This window comes from Symphodus melops (genome assembly GCF_947650265.1).
Source record: "Symphodus melops genome assembly, chromosome: 22".
In the NCBI taxonomy this organism is placed as follows: Eukaryota; Metazoa; Chordata; class Actinopteri; order Labriformes; family Labridae; genus Symphodus; species Symphodus melops.
In genome coordinates, this window is record NC_136712.1 from 17,778,419 (window position 1) to 17,799,907 (window position 21,489).

Below are 21,489 nucleotides of genomic sequence, written 5' to 3' on the forward strand. Positions count from 1 at the left end.
TTTTAGGGAACCAATGTCACACTGACATAACTTAGAATAAATATTTGGACAGGATGACCATAGGGCTTCCTCTGTCACGAAGCGATAACTTTCTTGCAAATTCTTTACAGAAGAGTCAAGTCATGGATTCACTTCCTCTTTGACATTTGTGTTTATGTCCTCTTACTTACCTTACTTACCTGCACCTGGTAAGTCTTCATCCTCATCGTCCGAGAGAAGCAGACTTACCTCATCCTCATCTTCGTCGTCAGAGAGGAGTGGAAGGGTGATGTCATCGTCACTTGCCTCGTCATCCTCACTGTCAGAGAAGAGCAGGGAGATCAACTCACCTTCACTTACCTCGTCGTCCTCATCGTCAGACAAGAGCAGGGAGATCAACTCACCTTCACTTACCTCATCGTCATCATCGTCCTCATCGTCAGAGAAGAGCAGGGAGATCAACTCACCTTCACTTACCTCGTTGTCCTCATCGTCAGAGAAGAGCAGGGAGATCAACTCACCTTCACTTACCTCGTTGTCATCATCATCGTCAGAAAGAAGCTGGTAGAAGGACTCAAGTTCTCTTACCTTATCATCGTAGTCCTCATCGTCAGAGAAGAGCGGGGAGATCAACTCACCTTCACTTACCTCGTCGTCGTCGTCCTCATCGTCAGAAAGGAGCTGGTAGAAAGCCTCAAGTTCTCTTACCTTATCATCGTAGTCCTCATCGTCAGAGAAGAGCGGGGAGATCAACTCACCTTCACTTACCTCGTCGTCCTCATCGTCATCAGAAAGGAGCTGGTAGAAGGACTCAAGTTCTCTTACCTTATCATCGTAGTCCTCATCGTCAGAGAAGAGCGGGGAGATCAACTCACCTTCACTTACCTCGTCGTCGTCGTCCTCATCGTCAGAAAGGAGCTGGTAGAAAGCCTCAAGTTCTCTTACCTTATCATCGTAGTCCTCATCGTCGGAGAAGAGCGGGGAGATCAACTCACCTTCACTTACCTCGTCGTCCTCATCGTCATCAGAAAGGAGCTGGTAGAAGGACTCAAGTTCTCTTACCTTATCATCGTAGTCCTCATCGTCAGAGAAGAGCGGGGAGATCAACTCACCTTCACTTACCTCGTCTTCCTCATCGTCAGAAAGGAGCTGGTAGAAGGACTCAAGTTCTCTTACCTTATCATCGTAGTCCTCATCGTCAGAGAAGAGCGGGGAGATCAACTCACCTTCACTTACCTCGTCGTCAGAAAGGAGCTGGTAGAAGGACTCAAGTTCTCTTACCTTAACTCCCTCGTCCTCAAGGGTGACGACGGGGAGGTTGTCGCCGAGGGCTCGGATCTGCTCCAGGAGATCCATGGCACGTCTAGGGAGGTCGTCTGCGTCTTGAGGAGAGCGTCCTACGTTGAAAATAAAGAACATGCAAATGTTTAATTTACTGTAAATATATACAAGCACATACTAACTCAAATGTTTAATTCACTGTTAATATATACAAGCACATACGAACTCTCCACAATTTCATGTTTAGATAAAAAATGCTGAATCTTTAAGATCATTTTCCCTCATCTCTGCTCACGTCTGGAAAATAAGCACGACTTTATGGTTTTCCATCTAGACTTTTAACTGGATAACCGAGGTTATATGAGGTCATCCAATAAACTATACATGCACATTGGTAAAAGGCTCAGACATTGCTGCTGTGCATAAAAAAACCAGTGTGCATAAATAAGTGCATAATATATCAGCTATAACTGACTGTTTCAGTTATCTGCTGTCCTGCATATTTTTCACAATGCCTATGCTTACAACATGTTTCTTCAGGATACAAAATAAATCCACAGAGCATTTTGATTTCCACTCTGAGATTGTCAATGAATGACAGTAGCCTATCTGATAACTAGCTTTAGCCTCTTTTGACTGCATCAAAAAGCTATCCAGATGGTAAGCATGCTTAATGAGCTGGCCTGCTCATTTTCAAGAAATTACTTTTCTCATATAATTCCATAAATTCAGACTTATAAACGTAGGTGAATTGCACAGTTGTGATAAAAATGGATGTATTAGCACAGAGCCGCTTCAATGGTTATATTTAGTGAAGAATGTGTCCTTTATTTTCTCATGTTATATCATAGTTTCAAATAATTCGACATCCTGTAGTCCTTACAGGTGTATATTATTCGTTCTCACTAATTACAGTACATACAGACATCTCAAATAGATAAATAAATGAATAAATGGTGTCATTTGGCTAACCGGAAGCTGTTCTGCTTTGTTTACATTTTGAACGTTCTGCGTCTACTGACGTCATTCCTCAGAAGCATTTCACCGTCTCCATGGTGATAAAAATAGACATATTTTGTAATTGTTCGAAAAAGTGTCCAGTCGCCATTTTAAAGCAAACTTTCGACGACGAATTTCCCCTAAATTTAAATTAAAATGTTTTTCATATCACCAAGACACTGTTAAAACATTCTCCACATTTTCCCGGGATATTTAATAGAGCTAAGAAATTGAAAACTCATGATAATCTTCCGTATAAGAGTAGTAATATCCGGAAAAGTCCGTGTATTACTTTTAAATTTCTTTCTCAGTACGGTTTACAATCTTTTAAACTTAAACTTCATACAATATGTTAATACTCTACTGGTAAGCACATGTAAAGGCTTAAAATACACGTTTGTTTTTTTTACAATATTAATTGAATATTAAAGTGCATACCTCTGCAGTAGATGTCAGAAAGGTAGCTAGCTCCGGTCAGCAGGTGCTGTGGTCAGCAGGTGATCCTCAAGTGCGCCGCTTTTTTCTCCAGATGTTTTCTTCAAGTGATAAAAATCCAATTATCGACTTGTCCGAAGAAATTACGGAGAAAGTAAAGTTTGTTCTCAAGATGTGTTAGCTTCCGCCAAAAAAAAACTTTTGCTCTGGGTCAACTCGTGTAAATCTCTGTCAATCTCAAATGCAAAAGGGAAGAGCACGTTGATTGGCAGGGTTTATATAGGGGTACCTTGGTCTACGTCAGTACGTTCCAATTACGGACGTACGTGCGTACGTACGTGCTTGTGCGTGCAGGCATAATATTATTATGTATTAAACAATCCAGTTTTGGGCCCTTGATGAGCTGAAAGATGCTCAATATAGGATGAAATGAAGGTCAGTGTCCTTGTCTGACAGATTTCTCTACAAGTTACATTTCAGTAGCCTATGTCTTATATAATATTAAATATTAATTCCTGCAGCTTTATTTCTCATGTTAAAGACATTATTTTCAAGTCTTTGAATACATTTCTGGGCCACACAGGTTCAATATCTTCAATAAATATGTATGTGGGTAAATCGTGATGACAGAAAGTGAGTTAATAAAGAAGCCTAAGAATAAAGGAAGATCACACTTTATTGATTATCTTGTGTGTGGGCATATGTATGTACTTTTTCACAGTTTGGCCTCAGTCTCTGAGATAGATATAGCATGATGTATGGCTCGTGTATAAAATGCCTCTGCAGCACAGGTGTACAGAGTGGTCTCCAAGGCCTTGTACATCATCTCATGGCGTGGGCACCTCCACGTCATCTTCTCTCCCTCAGGAAAGTGACTTCCTCTTAGTCTTTGTTGCTGGAGGTTCCTGCGTCCTTCGCCCATCGTTCCTGAATCCAGGCTGTCAAGGACATATAACCTCAATCTGCAACTCCAGTGCAGAGAAGCAACAACTCGTGCTTCTTTTAGAGGCATATATCTACATACAGCTGCAGCGCAACATGTCTCATAACTCACGCAATTAAAATGCAGGACAAGATCTTTTGAGCAATTACGAGTTTGCAACTGATGCCTGCCAGACAGTTGGTAAAATATGTGGCTGTTCACAAATGCACAGGATGCCTTTCCTCGGTCTGGTAGAGAAACAGATACTGAGTGTTATCTTTGAGAGAATTAAACAGATTTATTTGGTTTAAATCTTTAGTTGGGGACCAAGAGTTTGTTTGTTTGTTTGTGTGTGTGTGTGTGTGTGTGTGTGTGTGTGTGTGTGTGTGTGTGTGTGTGTGTGTGTGTGTGTGTGTGTGTGTGTGTGTGTGTGTGTGTGTGTGTGTGTGTGTGTGTGTGTGTGTGTGTGTGTGTGTGTGTGTGTGTGTGTGTGTGTGTGTGTGTGTGTGTGTGTGTGTGTGTGTGTGTGTGTGTGTGTGTGTGTGTGTGTGTGTGTAGCATGTCTCTAAAACAGTGGCGTCCAAATGTTACCAAAGCTGGTATTTCATCATACTTATATATTGATGTTATATTGTATAGCGGCTCCTGCAAGGTGCTCGGGCTCTGTTTGTTTAATATTATGTGTGTGAAATTTTACCTGAGAAGATATCAAAGAGAATGCATCTTCTGCCACTGCATGTCTTGCACTTTACTAAATGTGGACATGATTTGATTTGATAAGCGAGACATACAAACAATGTTTAGTTTAAAAAATAGCTTGGTGATACGAAGGGAGAAATGCTCGATATGTTGTGGCCAGAGGGTCCAACAGTGATTTATGCAGGAGGGGCTTGTCATACTTTGGCCTCTTCATTGCACCTGATGTCACATTTCTTGATTTACTTGTGTTTTGGAAATGGACAGATTGATCCCTGAAGTTTAATAGTTACTCAACAGATGAGGGAGGACTGAGATTTATATTCAGATCAGTTTTAAACTGCGTCTTTGGAAATCTCTCCCAGCACTGATAGGTCTTGAAACAACCTTTACAACCTGTTTCCATCGTCAGCTCCTTCAGTTTTCCCTCGCTGAAATCCAGCGGAGCTTTCCACAGCTCTTTACAAGCACCCATGACCTCTTTCAAACGGTAAGCGTTATATCAAATATCAGGACTTGAAGCTCGTTACCCTTTCTGTATGTTGCTGTGAAACGGCTCTTGGCTACATGCCCATAAGAGGAACTTGTTATATCCTTTCACTACTTGCTCTATAGTTTTTGTGAAGGCTGAAATCCGTGAGAGCAGGTGATCTTCTTCAATGTGCAGCACGGAGCAGGAACGTAACGCTCTATCACACGTATGAACAGCAGCTGAAATAGAAGAGCTCCCACTGAGGACAGCCTGACTTTTCATGTTCAGAAGTGGAAACAAACGCCAACAGGTGTCTTTGTCCTTCATGTCTGCATGTCTCTCCCTGTCACAGCCACAAAGGTGCATGACTTTAAAGGCATCATACTACACACCAGATGTGAGGATATTGTCAATAAACACAGAATCCTCGCTGCTGCTGCGTGTCAGTGAAGTTAATTTATCAAGTTGTAAGACTCATGAATCAAAAGAAAACAAATACTGAGTGTTATCTTTGAGAGAATTAAACAGATTTATTTGGTTTAAATGTTCAGTTGCGGACCAAGATTTTGTGTGTGTGTGTGTGTGTGTGTGTGTGTGTGTGTGTGTGTGTGTGTGTGTGTGTGTGTGTGTGTGTGTGTGTGTGTGTGTGTGTGTGTGTGTGTGTGTGTGTGTGTGTGTGTGTGTGTGTGTGTGTGTGTGTGTGTGTGTGTGTGTGTGTGTGTGTGTGTGTGTGTGTGTGTCTCTAAAAGAACAGTGGCGTACAAATGTTACCAACGCTGGTATTTCATCATACTTATACATTGATGTTATATCGTCTCAGTGTAGGTACAGTATTTACGTTTGGATTTTTAGTTGTGTCCCAGGAAGTGACGGCCGGGTGCTGTGCTCTTCTAGTCCACTTCCTCCCTCAGGAGTCACACGCCAAAGACTCGCGTCGAGTCCCTGAGAAAAAAACGAGAAAAAAACAAATTGTGAATATTTTTGAAAGACGTTATCATGATGTAACACATTTCTAAAAAACATGCAGTCACTACATGAAAAATATCTAAATATACACTATCCCTCTTAAATGACTCATCTGCTCACAGTGACTTTGTTCTTTATATTGACACAATAAGTAAATTTCGAATGACTGCTGGGAGCAGCTACATGTTCTCTCTAACACGTAGAAACAAGTGTTAAACACGACCACAGTCTAAGTGAGGCTTTACTTACTTGTTGTTTGATGAAAAGTCGCCCATCGTGCTCCAGTTTGTCCTGCGGTCGGCCGTCCTTCTCATCTGGTGGGCAGGAGGAGCTTCTTTACCTGTTGTCATGGAAACCGCTCGACGCACTGCAAGGAGAGGATAAGGAGGACGTGTCCCGGAAAAAGGCTGGACTGCCGCTGTGCCTCGTGTGGTCCGCATCCACTCTTAAGACGTCACAGGATTGTTTGCGACATAAAAAGGAGTCCCTGAGGAATAAAACATGAGTCGTGAATATTTTTGAACACGTTGGCTTAAAAACTTTTGACTCTTATTCGTACTTTTTCTCGTTGGTGTCGAATACGCAGCACGTCTCTGGATGAAGCGTCTCTGGCGGGTGTCGTCCTCTGCTGTCAATCTCGTCTTCTCTTCTTCGAACTAGACTCGTCTAATCTCTAGAGGAAACATAAAAAGGCTTGAAGAAGCTTTATTAGTGTTTTCATAACCACACGTCTTTTAGGGAACCAATGTCACACTGACATAACTTAGAATAAATATTTGGACAGGATGACCATAGGGCTTCCTCTGTCACGAAGCGATAACTTTCTTGCAAGTTCTTTACAGAAGAGTCAAGTCATGGATTCACTTCCTCTTTGACATTTGTGTTTATGTCCTCTCACTTACCTTACTTACCTGCACCTGGTAAGTCTTCATCCTCATCGTCCGAGAGAAGCAGACTTACCTCATCTTCGTCATCAGAGAGGAGTGGAAGGGTGATATCATCCTCACTTACCTCGTCCTCATCGTCAGAGAAGAGCAGGGAGATCAACTCACCTTCACTTACCTCGTCGTCCTCATCGTCCTCATCGTCAGAGAAGAGCAGGGAGATCAACTCACCTTCACTTACCTCGTCGTCCTCATCGTCAGAGAAGAGCAGGGAGATCAACTCACCTTCACTTACCTCGTCGTCATCATCGTCCTCATCGTCAGAGAAGAGTGCGGAGATCAACTCACCTTCACTTACCTCGTCGTCATCATCGTCAGAGAAGAGTGCGGAGATCAACTCACCTTCACTTACCTCGTCGTCATCATCGTCAGAGAAGAGTGCGGAGATCAACTCACCTTCACTTACCTCGTCGTCATCATCATCGTCAGAAAGGAGCTGGTAGAAGGACTCAAGTTCTCTTACCTTATCATCGTAGTCCTCATCATCGGAGAAGAGCGGGGAGATCAACTCACCTTCACTTACCTCGTCGTCGTCGTCCTCATCGTCAGAAAGGAGCTGGTAGAAAGCCTCAAGTTCTCTTACCTTATCATCGTAGTCCTCATCGTCGGAGAAGAGCGGGGAGATCAACTCACCTTCACTTACCTCGTCGTCATCATCGTCATCAGAAAGGAGCTGGTAGAAAGCCTCAAGTTCTCTTACCTTATCATCGTAGTCCTCATCGTCAGAGAAGAGCGGGGAGATCAACTCACCTTCACTTACCTCGTCGTCATCATCGTCATCAGAAAGGAGCTGGTAGAAGGACTCAAGTTCTCTTACCTTATCATCGTAGTCCTCATCGTCAGAGAAGAGCGGGGAGATCAACTCACCTTCACTTACCTCGTCTTCCTCATCGTCAGAAAGGAGCTGGTAGAAGGACTCAAGTTCTCTTACCTTATCATCGTAGTCCTCATCGTCAGAGAAGAGCGGGGAGATCAACTCACCTTCACTTACCTCGTCGTCATCATCGTCATCAGAAAGGAGCTGGTAGAAAGCCTCAAGTTCTCTTACCTTATCATCGTAGTCCTCATCGTCAGAGAAGAGTGGGGAGATCAACTCACCTTCACTTACCTCGTCGTCCTCATCGTCATCAGAAAGGAGCTGGTAGAAGGACTCAAGTTCTCTTACCTTATCATCGTAGTCCTCATCGTCAGAGAAGAGCGGGGAGATCAACTCACCTTCACTTACCTCGTCGTCAGAAAGGAGCTGGTAGAAGGACTCAAGTTCTCTTACCTTAACTCCCTCGTCCTCAAGGGTGACGACGGGGAGGTTGTCGCCGAGGGCTCGGATCTGCTCCAGGAGATCCATGGCACGTCTAGGGAGGTCGTCTGCGTCTTGAGGAGAGCGTCCTACGTTGAAAATAAAGAACATGCAAATGTTTAAGTTACTGTAAATATATACAAGCACATACTAACTCAAATGTTTAATTTACTGTAAATATATACAAGCACATACTAACTCTCCACAATTTCATGTTTAGATAAAAAATGCTGAATCTTTAAGATCATTTTCCCTCATCTCTGCTCACGTCTGGAAAATAAGCACGACTTTATGGTTTTCCATCTAGACTTTTAACTGGATAACCGAGGTTATATGAGGTCATCCAATAAACTATACATGCACATTGGTAAAAGGCTCAGACATTGCTGCTGTGCATAAAAAAACCAGTGTGCATAAATAAGTGCATAATATATCAGCTATAACTGACTGTCTCAGTTATCTGCTGTCCTGCATATTTTTCACAATGCCTATGCTTACAACATGTTTCTTTAGGATACAAAATAAATCCACAGAGCATTTTGATTTCCACTCTGAGATTGTCAATGAATGACAGTAGCCTATCTGATAACTAGCTTTAGCCTCTTTTGACTGCATCAAAAAGCTATCCAGATGGTAAGCATGCTTAATGAGATGGCCTGCTCATTTTCAAGAAATTACTTTTCTCATATAATTCCATAAATTCAGACTTATAAATGTAGGTGAATTGCACAGTTGTGATAAAAATGGATGTATTAGCACAGAGCCGCTTCAATGGTTATATTTAGTGAAGAATGTGTCCTTTATTTTCTCATGTTATATCATAGTTTCAAATAATTCGACATCCTGTAGTCCTTACAGGTGTATATTATTCGTTCTCACTAATTACAGTACATACAGACATCTCAAATAGATAAATAAATGAATAAATGGTGTCATTTGGCTAACCGGAAGCTGTTCTGCTTTGTTTACATTTTGAACGTTCTGCGTCTACTGACGTCAGCACTCAGGATCATTTCACCGTCTCCATGGTGATAAAAATAGACATATTTTGTAATTGTTCGAAAAAGTGTCCAGTCGCCATTTTAAAGCAAACTTTCGACGACGAATTTCCCCTAAATTTAAATTAAAATGTTTTTCATATCACCAAGACACTGTTAAAACATTCTCCACATTTTCCCGGGATATTTAATAGAGCTAAGAAATTGAAAACTCATGATAATCTTCCGTATAAGAGTAGTAATATCCGGAAAAGTCCGTGTATTACTTTTAAATTTCTTTCTCAGTACGGTTTACAATCTTTTAAACTTAAACTTCATACAATATGTTAATACTCTACTGGTAAGCACATGTAAAGGCTTAAAATACACGTTTGTTTTTGTTTTTTTACAATATTAATTGAATATTAAAGTGCATACCTCTGCAGTAGATGTCAGAAAGGTAGCTAGCTCCGGTCAGCAGGTGCTGTGGTCAGCAGGTGATCCTCAAGTGCGCTGCTTTTTTCTCCAGATGTTTTCTTCAAGTGATAAAAATCCAATTATCGACTTGTCCGAAGAAATTACGGAGAAAGTAAAGTTTGTTCTCAAGATGTGTTAGCTTCCGCCAAAAAAAACTTTTGCTCTGGGTCAACTCGTGTAAATCTCTGTCAATCTCAAATGCAAAAGGGAAGAGCACGTTGATTGGCAGGGTTTATATAGGGGTACCTTGGTCTACGTCAGCACGTTCCAATTACGGACGTACGTACGTACGTGCTTGTGCGTGCAGGCATAATATTATTATGTATTAAACAATCCAGTTTTGGGCCCTTGATGAGCTGAAAGATGCTCAGTATAGGATGAAATGAAGGTCGGCGTGCTTGTCTGACAGATTTCTCTACAAGTTACATTTCAGTAGCCTATGTCTTATATAATATGAAATATTAATTTCTGCAGCTTTATTTCTCATGTTAAAGACATTATTTTCGAGTCTTTGAATACATTTCTGGGCCACACAGGTTCAATATCTTCAATAAATATGTATGTGGGTAAATCGTGATGACAGAAAGTGAGTTAATAAAGAAGCCTAAGAATAAAGGAAGATCACACTTTATTGATTATCTTATGTGTGTGGGCATATGTATGTACTTTTTCACCTGTTTGGCCTCAGTCTCTGAGATAGATGTAGCATGATGTATGGCTCGTGTATAAAATGCCTCTGCAGCACAGGTGGTCTCCAAGGCCTTGTACATCATCTCATGGCGTGGGCACCTCCACGTCATCTTCTCTCCCTCAGGAAAGTGACTTCCTCTTAGTCTTTGTTGTTGCTGGAGGTTCCTGCGTCCTTCGCCCATCGTTCCTGAATCCAGGCTGTCAAGGACACGAGATATAACCTCAATCTGCAACTCCAGTGCAGAGAAGCAACAACTCGTGCTTCTTTTAGAGGCATATATCTACATACAGCTGCAGCGCAATATGTCTCATAACTCACGCAATTAAAATGCAGGACGAGATCTTTTGAGCAATTACGAGTTTGCAACTGATGCCTCATACCTGTCAGACAGTTGGTAAAATATGTGGCTGTTCACAAATGCACAGGATGCCTTTCCTGGGTTTGGTAGAGAAACAGGAGGAGAGCAATGACTTCTAGAGACAGAGGACAGGTGGAGATTAATCACAACTCCTAAATTTGTTGGCCCATTTGGAAAAAAATGCACATTTAACGACCTCTATCCTCAGTTATTGCAATTTCATATGATACATCTGAAAACGGGATTTATTTTGATGTCGAGCTCACAGCTGCAGTTCTACTCTAAAAAGTTACGTAATTAATGAAGGTTGCTATTTATTATTGATTTACCACAGAGGTTATAAAGAGAATACATACACACAGTGGAGACACGACAGTCTGTATTTCTCACATCTGAATGGCACAGATGAGAAGACACTGCGTAATGTTGTGCAATGAGCTATCTCTGTGAGTTTAACATCATGAAAAATCAATCCATGCCTCCCTCATGCCTACAAAGTGGAGGCTTTCTCTTCAATCTGAGCGGAGTAGTGATTATTAGGGTGGCTGTGGCTCAGCGGTAGAGTTGGTTTCCGGTTGAGAGTTTGATTCCCAGCTCCTGCTGCCACTTTAGGATGTGTACTTGGGCAACACACGCTTAACCCCAAGTTTCTCCCTCTGCTTCATCTGCGGAGTGTGAATGTGAATATTGGGATGAGTTCACACCGACGGACACTTTGCGTAGCAGCCTCTGCCATCAGTGTGTGAATGAGTAGGTTTGACCTGTGGTGTAAAAGATCTCTGAGTAGAAAACACTAAGACTAGAAAAGCACAATACAAGCATGAGTCCATTTAACACGTCACATTTTGGAGATTGCCAGAAAGCTCATGGCTGGATTGATCAGACAAGTTTCCTTCCAGTAAATCTTTTTATACTCCATCATTTTCTTGTCTAGTCCGCTCTTGTGACACTTACATTCTCAGTCAGTAATAGAGGCTTAACATTTACCCCAGCATGAAATAAACTATGCAGCTATTATTACTTAATACCTCCAAAATGTTCCAAAGTTTTTTGAAACAAAGACTGATCAAATAAAACGACTGGAAGGAGACTGATCTTGAGTAATGAATTTTTTGCAGCTGAGGTTTCAGCAGATGTCCTTTTTTCAGTGACGTGATTCAGTCTTAGCTCCAGAGGACATCGTTTCGTTCAATTAAACCCTAAACAAATGTCAGTCTGATGCGTCTGTACTATAGCCTAAATGAATGACATACTTAAAAACACATCTTTGAATCTTTGGATTTGCATTGAATTGTCAGGATATACATATGGTAATTCACAATGCAAATATCAATCATCTTTGGTTTGTTATTTTACTCTGTGACCCCGGTGTTACAGGTTTAAACAACCTTCAAGAGCAAATTCAAGAGAAGAAGAGTTTTCACTTCCTCTTTGTCCTGTTTTTGATGCATGAATTTCAAGTTTTCAGAATTGTGTGCAGACATCTTTTTGTGTGTGTGCATAAAATCATGGGAAACTATCAGGACCCCTGTGACTGCTGCCAGCACCTTCACAAGCTTTTCCATAGGGACACTTAGTGGGTTTGGGTGAAACACCACCCTCTAGTGTTTGGCCGAGCAGCTGCACTCCAATGTTCTGAATTGTGTCGTCTGCTGCTTTTATCATCCTGGGCTGAGTTTTTTTTTTGTGAAACTGTAAATATTAGTGGATGAAGCCCGAGTGACGTCACCCCTCTGTTGGTGCAGGGGCCTCTGGAGGCTCATCATTTTAAAATGTGATCAGCGTTATTGACATACATTGAAGTGTGTAAGTCAGGGTTGGAGATGGCTACTTCCCAATAGAGAGCCCTGTAATCTTGATGTTTGTCTGAATACTGAATGAGTGAGGCTCATCGTTGCATTTTGAGGGCTGGTGTTAGTAGGTGAACAAAGTGTGCTCCGTGATGACGCATGTGTTGTGTTATCTTGCTGTACTGTCAGCAAACTTTCCTGCTGCACAAATAAATCTGGCGCCACCAATGTGAGAGTCATTACCATCTCGTCATTTGATGCATTTAGAAAAACGTCGCCAGAAGCGAGGTTGCTCACAGACGACACATCACGAAGTATGAGTCATCACACAAACTGAGTATTGATTCAAAATCACCGTGTTTATATGTGAGAGCTTTTCTCCATCATACTCCCTCCTCAGTTTGTACGAATATAACGCTGCTCCATGTTTTCATCTGGTGCTTTGATCTGATTTGATTTGAAAATATCAGTTCTGGTATATTGTGGCGTCGGCCGTCCAGCTGCTTGTTAGGCTTCACATGTATGATGTGTGGATAATGGAGAGAGCTGAGAGCTCGGTGATTTCAGCCCCACGCTGCAGTGAAATGGATCATCAGCCCGGGGTCCCGTTCCTCAACACATTTACTCAGCAGGGTCTCCACGCTGAATACCAAACACCAGCGGCTCCTGCAAGGTGCTCGGGCTCTGCATGGATGGGTTTTATATTTTATTCACCTCCGATTAATGTGTATTGTAGACATGTTTCTGACTTGGTTTCCATCTGAGTTTGTTTATGAATTTATGCTCCTTAGAGGAAGAGTTCATTGCTGCTCACATGAAGTTTTTTTTTGGTCAGATGTACATATTTTGAAGAATCACATTAACATTTGGTAAAACCTTCCTCTGAAATGTGTTTAGACTTACTTGGATTTTGTCTCAGTAAGAAAAAGTGTAAACTGGCACAGTCCCAGCTTTTGTTTTGGTTTTCTGTTTTACTTCTAGTTTGTTTTTTCTTATTCCATGTGTCGTGCGCACCATGTACAGAGGCTGTAGTCCTCGTGGCTGCAGATGTGGGTTCAGGTCTGACCGCGACCCTTGGCTGCATGTCCCCACTTTATCCTCCCAATATTGTCTTATCTAATGAAGACAAAAAGGCAGAGAAGATTACTGTAAAATGAAAAAGGTTGAACCATGGAGTACCAAAGTGTGTGTGGGTGTGAGAGAGAGAGCAGACTCTCTCTTCGTGATAATGTTTTATAATGCAAGGCAGATCAGAAATATTCATCCAGAGCTGTTCACCTCTGGCAAAAATGGTCTTACTTTCATCTTGTGTTGTTGCTACAGCAGAGAAGAGAAACACGTATGTACACGAGCACGGCAGAGAAGTGAAAGACCCTCTGACGAGGTTAATTGAAAAATGCCACGACTTCAGAGTTGAATAAAAGCGTTAATAAGTGCTGTAGCTGAGTGCTTCTCTTTCATGTTGGCTCTGCTCTACCTGTGATCAACATCAACCTGCACTCAGTGCTGACTCCACATCAAATCTGAGGCACACTTCAATTAAACAGACTGAACTTGAAATATAGTGGTACAGATGTTAACTGAAGCAGAAACTTAACCACAGGAGCAGACGCAGAAATCAAAACCTCTAAAAAAAAAAAAATCAAATAAAATCATAAAAGACGTCTGGTGTGATTAAACAGATTAGAAGATTCTCCTTTTGCGTTTAGAGGTTTGATTAAAAGACCTATAAATAAAACGAGTTTCTAATATTTATTGGAGGTTTAGTCGGCAGCACATCAGCAGCTGTTGAGGCATGAAATGTTTTCTTCTGAGGCCGGCTCCATGCTGCGTGAGGGTTGGATATTTGCAACAAAAAGCAGAATGGACCCTGACATCTCACAACAACTTGAATATCTGCAATTTAATTCTGTGATATTGTTTTTCCAGACATTTTGAAAACACTCACCCAATTTATCATTAGACTTCTTTATTGTTCAGGAAGAGGCTGCTTTAGAAGATGAATGTTAAAATTGAAGCAGTAGAAACTAAGGTATTCTGATCCTACGTTTCCCAGAATGCAAGTCAACTGGACCTTAAAGCCCTGTTTCCACACAGCGGTCTGATGTGGATCAGTACGGTCTGATGGTCGCTTTGGTTAAAGCCTGGTCCCATTCGCGTTTCCACAGCCAACCGTGCCATATTTGGTAGGCAGTGTGCCGCGTCAGCTACGTTATAGCATCACATGATAGCAGCTAATCGCTAACAGCTAACTCTGTCATTGGCATGTGGCTCTTTATAACAAAACTCAATCACGCTTTGTTTCAAAGAAAGCTGCGTGCCGCGAGGAGAAATACAGATCAACACAACAACCGACTGTGTGTTTAAACACGGCGGGGTTTTGTTTGCCGCTGTCACACAGGAAGTGACTATTCTTTCAACCAATCAACAGACTGCAGTGTTAAGCTCCACCTTTTAGGGTCGGATCGATATTCTTGGCACCTCAACGGAAGGGTCCCAAAAAGTAGGATGGTACGGATCGGTTATTTGGGAATCTTTCCCAGCTTTCGTCTATGGAAACAATGCAAAATGTGCCGTACCGAGACGAACCAAACTGAACCGCTTGGTGGAAACGGGGCTTTAGGCTCTCTCTGCTCTGGTTTTAACGTCCAGGATGAATTTTGCAGACAGGATTTTGTTGTGCATAAGCATCCAAACTAAAGCAATCTGTCATAGATATCCAAAAGAGACGACTTCAAGCTGTCACGTAATGTATTCAGTCATAACTGGAGGGCATGAAAGCAAAACTGGAGCCGTGACGCTGGAAGGTAATTGTGTTTGTGTTTGTGTGTAGACGAGAGGAGAGAGGAGTGACAGTATCAGGAGGATTATTAAATCTTCTTATCATCTCTCCTCTGGCTGTATCGATCCTGAAGATGAGCACCAACACGAGGACGGAGGGAGGAGCGGCTGTGATGAAATTACTCTCAGAATTTTAATGAAAGAGTGGATGTTGTGTGTTGGCGGAGAGGTGCTGGTTAGGGTTTAGGATGAGGATTAGGAAGAAGGAAATAAGAAGACAATCAGATTTGGGACCAAAGAGGAAGATGAAGAAGAGTGTTAGACTGCATGGCAGTACTGTATGGAGTATGTACAGCAATGCTGAACTGTACAGATATTAGTTGATCTGTTTATTTAGTGAATAATCAGCTGAAGTTAACAACATTAACCGGTATTCTGAGAAAACAACAAAGACAGAATTTCAATTCATGTTCTTAAAGGCAGGGTCGGTCATTTCCTCTAGAAAGCCTTTTAAAGATTTTGGTTGAAAGTGATTTTAGGTCCTGATGGAAATGAAATAACTCAGGTGCTCTGTAAAAGGAAGGAAGAAAATCTGTATCAGTTTGTAAAAACTTCGACCAATCTCTGCCATGAGGTACCAATCTGATGAACTAATCACACGCCTCCCTGTCTCCCTGCTCGCTCTCCACCCCTGACATGCACGAGCCCACACTCAAAGCATGAGCCCAGGTCCACTTCTGGACCGATGACACTTGTGCATGTAAGTGAGGGGGCGTGGCTTTAGAGGGAGCACAGAGGGGAGGGGGTGGGAGAGTCTTGTCACGTAGGGCACTCAGCATTTCACAATAAAAGCATCAGGTGCAGAGACGAGCATTTTTACTATTCAAGAAGGCAGTACTGTATGTTGTTGCACACATTGTCCGCCCTCCATCTCACCGTATAAGCCTCTGTCTCACTATCTGCTCTTCCGCCCCTGCACCCGTTAATTGAGCGTTCTAGCAAAGTGGTGCAATAACGCAGGATGCCACCAAGGGGTGCTCTCTTGCACCCTTAATGCACCCCTTCCTCAAACTTAAAACTATTACTTCTCGAGATCCAATTTAGTTTTATTATTTCATTCATTAGAGCACTAAAAGGAGCCCGTAATAACAAGAAAACAATAACTAAACAACAAAACACCCAACAAGAAAGCAACTCACTGATCAGACATCCAACCAACAACAAAACCTCAAGAGTAAAAAAAACAACCTCAACAAAAAATCCGACCAACACCAGAACCTAAATGTTAATAGAATTCAGGCAACATGATAACTCTGCCGACCTGCACACATCTTGTTGTCGCATACAAAGTTAGCTGACATGCTGCTGTCGAGCTCAGACCTTTAAAAGCCTGAGGGGAGGTGTAAAGTCGTTAGATCGGCCCTGGGTCGCATCGTGGTGGTGTCGACGCAGAGTTTTGGCCCTATAGTTGCATTCCTTTCCGATTTGACTCCTACGATTGCATTTGCATGAGCTCTGTGCCTCCAGGTGACCTGAGCAAACTCTATAGGTGCTCCAAAGCAGGCGAGAGTCTGTGATTTATCTGAGGGAGAGCTGAGGAGATAACACCTTGCAGAAGCAGTTTGGGAGCAGTCTATTAAATGATAATGGGGAAAGTAGATTTAGGAGCCTAACAGCGATTGCTCCAGTTTGTCTGCTGCATTTAAATGATCACAGGAAACATGAAGTCGCCTGAGTTATACTGGCCTACAGCTGAGGAGATCTCACAAAGAAAAGGGAGATCATGCCGAATGAACTACTCCCCTTAAGGAAGGCATGTACCTGAGATGTTAAACATCCTAAACTCGTGTTACACCTAACGCTCCTCTTTGCTGAAAAACTTCACTTCTCAAATGTGTTTGGGGCTGTTTACCCTTGAGGTTGAACCAATTAAACATGAACTGAAACGTTTGTTCATGCAGTCTAAAGTTTTTTAAAATTTAAAATTCAGCAGGCAAAACTTCACACACATCAGCTCGACGACAGGCATGTGGTCCAGGAGGAGCTGACTCCACCTCCAGCTGCCTCCAGGCTCCACCAAAATAGTCTTATTTACATGTTCGCTGGGAAGTGTACATTAACCCTTTAACGTTCTGGTCGACCATATGGTAGAGCACATTTTGAATCACTATATCTTACTGAAAAACATGTTTTACTTAATTCCACCTGTTTCAGCCATCTCTACCAGTTGTTGAGGTACGTTATACTAAAAAGGTCCACTAGATGTCACTGCGTTTTGAAATAGCATGCAGAGGAAGTTAGCCTCCTCACAGGAAGTTAGCTAGAGCAAAACCACTCCTGACATGAGGCCTCTTTTTGCCATAATTTTCAAATGTATGCTCATGTTTTCTGACACATTATCATGCCTGAGGAGTTACTGAACAGAACTGTGTAACTTGAATGATAAAAAGAAAGACGAAAAAGGGTCAAATAATTTTTGCAAAACGTGCTCGACCAAACGGTTCATTTGGCGCTTTATGGTAAAGGTAGTGAAGCTAAGCAAATGTAATTAAAATGGACTATTTGCTAAAAATAATAAAACTTCTGATCATTAATTGATGTTCATATGATACATTTTGATATAATATCATTATATATGATGAAATGACTTTAGAAAGTTGTCTAAAAACATGCTTGACCAAATGGTTCAGTTGTCTTTTAGTTGTAAGACGGTACATTAAAATTTTTTGTAAAATAAAAATAATTTACAATTTCTGTGAAATTAAAACACTATTACTGTTGATTTAATGTGATTTCATCATGAAATATATCAGTATGGTATTTCACTTTCATTTTTGCAAATAGTAGATGGATGCGAAAACATTTTATGGTGCTAGGCCGCGCACCTTTCTGGCCCTTATACCAGAAAATCCTCAAGACTCTGATGCTGATCTAAGTGATGATGATGATGACTGTACAGAGGATCCTGATTATCAGCCCACACAAGTAGAAGAGACTGGGGATTCTTCTTTTGACTCTCTGGATGAGGAGGAAGTTGCTTCAACAAGCACACCTACCAAACCAACGCCCCATAAGAAGAGAAGAGGGAAAAATGTCCTCAAAACCATTTCCTTGGAAGAGATAAAGGACAGCCCTGACCCTAGTTCTGGATGTCTGGGTGTCAAGTGCATTGGCACTGCTTCCTTGATGACAGACAAAGAACTGATGAAGAAAGGTCGTGGAGCTTTTGATTACCGGTCAGCTGAAGGGGTGAAATGGTCTGACAACAAATGTGTCAACCTTCTCAGCAATGCATGTGGGATCAAGCCTCTTTCAACTGTCAAATGGTGGAGCAAGGAGGCCCATGCAAAGATCTCCATCCCATGCCCATCATTCATTCTTGCCTAGAATGAGCATATGGGAGGCATTGATCTTTCTGACATGCTGGTGCACTTGTACAAGACTCCAGCCAAGTCAAGGCGATGGTACATTCCTCTGTTTGGTTACATCCTTGACCTGTGCATCTCAAATTCCAGGCTGGTCTACAAGAGGGACTGTGGCCTACTGAAAGAGAAGCTGATCCCTCTCAAAAGGTTTCGACTGGCAGTTGTGCACAGTTTGAAGCAAGTCAACAAGCCTGCATCCAAAGTTGGCCGACCATCTACCTCCTCCCCACCACACGAGCCATCTCAGAAGAAACGCTACTGCCCAAGACCCTCACAATCACAACCAGATGTGCGGTATGACAACTGTGGGCATTTGCCACTTCACTGTGACAAGCGGGGACGGTGCAACCTCTGTCCAGGTGGAAGTGCCAGAAATCCATGGTTTTCCTGTGTTTGAATGCAAACCAGCAATGCTTCGTAGCATACCACCAGAAATGAATGGATCCAAAAACATTTGTGCAGTTGCACCACCAGATAGCTGAGCAATTTTGATTTATTTCTACTGTTGTCTACAGTTTATTTTATTTTTTCTACATTTTCTGTATTTGTCAATGTATTTTGATACATTGGCTGTTTTAAGTTATTCAATTTTGAAAGTATGTTATAATTTTCAGTTGTATATGTAGTCATGTTCATAGAAAGAGTCATCTATGCATAGAAATATCTTTTATTTCAGTTAAATGCATAAAAATCTATGCAGATTATTGAAAATGCACGTTTACCATGAAGCGACATCTCAACCGTTTGGTAGAGGTCAATATTTCAAAAACTATGGGGTCTGTTCAAAAAAATTTTTTTAATTGTTGTTATTAGTGCCCCAAGGAAATAGAAAATATAAAGAAAAAATTTTTTCATTGCTTTTTTCTTGGTGAGGACTTTAAAGGGTTAAGAAGGCACATTTGTGTACTTCTGAGTGTGAGCCACAGAGCATCACCCTGATATGCTGCTGCTTGAGGATATGATAATTTATGTTAAGCGATAGAATTTAGCAGCTCTTTCTTGCTGTATCTAGTATTTGGAGAGCTGTGATGGTCATGTAAAGTCCGACCAGTAAAGCACACGCAAAATCTTGCTCAAACCTTCACACAACACCTTTTGAAGATGCTGGATTTTGTTTGAATTAAGCCAAAGTGCACACCTCATGTTTGTGTGTAACTCCGCCCTGCCCATGTTCAAACACAGAGATATTTACATCCACTACTCAGACGGAGGATATAAAGTTTTAGGCTGAAACACTGTTTGTAGCTGCAACTTTCAAAGCCTCTTGTCCAGATCTCTGGTCTAAGATCTAATATTAAGTTAGCTGCTGATCTTCATATTTTTTGTGCATGCAAAATTTAGACTGACTGCTGAGAATCTCTTTGACTGCATGAAATTGTTTCGAAACAACTTACCGTCTTCATGGTGTAAGTTGAGTTTTCACCACAAGGAATACCGATCTACAATTCATAGCTTTCATGTGACGTCACACATTTGTGCAAAACTAGCGGACAAGAAAGCACTAAGGGCAAGTCATCCATCTCAGTTACCTCCTCTGTGTTTTAACCACTTTTATTTATTTGTTTTTTTAAGTAAAAGACATTTTTTGTTCAGATCGATGCACTACTTGACGGGGAGAGAACCGCTTCCATAGAACTGAATCTGAGAAAGAAAACCCAGAGAGGAGGAGAGTGTGGATTATTTGCTGTCCCAGGCGAAGGTCTCAGTGTGAGCTAATTAGCACTCACCGATGTCGTTTTGAAGAGATGTTAACGAGTGCTTGCTGCAGCTGTACTGAGTGTTCAAGCCTCTGGGGTCACATGACTGAAAGCTATGAATCTTCTTAGTAAAAAAGAGAAAACATTTCTTTAATAGTGCACGTGATGTAAACTTATTGTGACCCAATACACTTAACTTTATGACACGGTTAGACACAGCAAACGAAGGTCAAACACTGGGCATGTTTTTTGCACAGTTTGACCTCTGTCCTGTTAAAGGTGACCTACAACATCAGAGAGCATGTGGTGCTCTCAGTATTATGGCTGTCACGGCTTCGGAGGCTGCATAGGTTTGGTCCCAGAGGCTTTTTGGAGCATCAGGTTCGTCACAGACCTCCATCAGCATTAATCCCCAAGGACACTGTAATCCTCCGGGTCTGAAAAGTGCCGGAGCTGCCTTCAACCTTCAACCGTCAGTCTCTGAGCGAGCTGTCAAAGGAGCTCGTGTGACTTACAGCCAGTTTAATTTATAGACACGCAGGCCAAGCTGGTGGAGTTTTGTAAGCCGGTTATAATTTCTACCGTTCAATCTTCTAAAGTTTTATTTGAATGTTTTCTGTTTGTTAAATAGCTCCTTGGGGTGCTCTGTGGCTCTTATCAATAAAAAGTCAATGAGCAAACAAACTGAACTGCAACACACAAAGAGAGAAGAACAAAAGAAAAAGCAAGGACAAAAGCATTCAACCAACAGTAGACTTCATTAACATGCAGGACAGCATCCTGCAGGATTTATGGCTTTACATCGGAGCCTCATACCTGCTCAGCAGTCTGTAAAAAGTGCAGCAGTTTACCAATAAACTCAATGTAACTCTGCCTCGTGCTGCTGGGGAGAAGGGGGGAAAACAACACTCATTTATAGAGCTAATAAACGTGACAGAAATAAATCAGAAGAAGAAAGTTTTTCTTTTTGAAGATGTGGCATTATCATGAGTTTCTTCACTAAACTCATCACGTTCTGATCTGATATGTGTGCAAACAACACGAGAATGCAAAGACATGTAAACTCTGACACTCTTTCTCGTCCAATAATTAAACAGCTCAGTCAGCTTTCACTTTTAATGTAAGTTAATTTTGTGACAAACATTGTTTTTAACACTTAAATTAGCTAATTAATCTGTCAGCTGTTTATTTATTGAGTGTTTCACCACCTGGAGCCTTTCAGCTCCATGTTACATATCATTACATCTCATAGGGTTACATTGCGCTGCTTTGCATTGTGATAAGTGAAAGTTGAGTTGCCTT

General features: G+C 41.7%; 1 protein-coding gene and 1 long non-coding RNA gene across 8 annotated transcripts; both read right to left on the reverse strand.

Annotated features, from left to right (window-relative positions):
- Window positions 1-6: 6 nt before the first annotated feature.
- On the reverse strand, window positions 7-10,052 carry LOC306817617 (uncharacterized protein). Of its 7 annotated transcripts, XM_079334656.1 has the most exons (6): window positions 9,407-10,050; window positions 7,686-8,080; window positions 6,803-7,580; window positions 1,042-1,205; window positions 738-924; window positions 7-500 (listed from the first exon to the last, which is right to left on the reverse strand). In XM_079334656.1, the coding sequence occupies exons 2-6, from the start codon at window positions 8,037-8,039 to the stop codon at window positions 172-174; spliced, it is 1,812 nt and encodes a 603-aa protein (XP_079190782.1). In that variant the 5' UTR covers window positions 8,040-8,080; window positions 9,407-10,050; the 3' UTR covers window positions 7-171. The 7 variants fall into 7 exon arrangements, with proteins under 7 accessions (XP_079190782.1, XP_079190783.1, XP_079190781.1 ...); XM_079334657.1 differs by having other exon boundaries at window positions 738-1,205; window positions 6,920-7,580; window positions 9,407-10,052; XM_079334655.1 differs by having other exon boundaries at window positions 738-1,205; window positions 6,866-7,580; window positions 9,407-10,052.
- On the reverse strand, window positions 5,290-6,477 carry LOC306817620. Its single transcript, XR_013778046.1, has 3 exons — window positions 6,310-6,477; window positions 6,000-6,237; window positions 5,290-5,726 (listed from the first exon to the last, which is right to left on the reverse strand). It is a non-coding gene; the product is annotated as an uncharacterized lncRNA (long non-coding RNA).
- Window positions 10,053-21,489: the final 11,437 nt, after the last annotated feature.

What these genes read in the sequence shown, in the direction of transcription:
- LOC306817617 (XM_079334654.1), bottom strand. Translation starts at nt 8,039, where the DNA reads ATGGATCTCCTGGAGCAGATCCGAGCCCTCGGCGACAACCTCCCCGTC. An exon ending in ATGACGATGATGACGACGAG is followed by an intron (nt 7,581 to 7,685) that starts GTAAGTGAAGGT and finishes TCTGACGATGAG; the next exon opens with GAAGACGAGGTAAGTGAAGG. An exon ending in GGACGACGAGGTAAGTGAAG is followed by an intron (nt 501 to 737) that starts GTGAGTTGATCT and finishes AGGTAAGTGAAG; the next exon opens with GTGAGTTGATCTCCCTGCTC.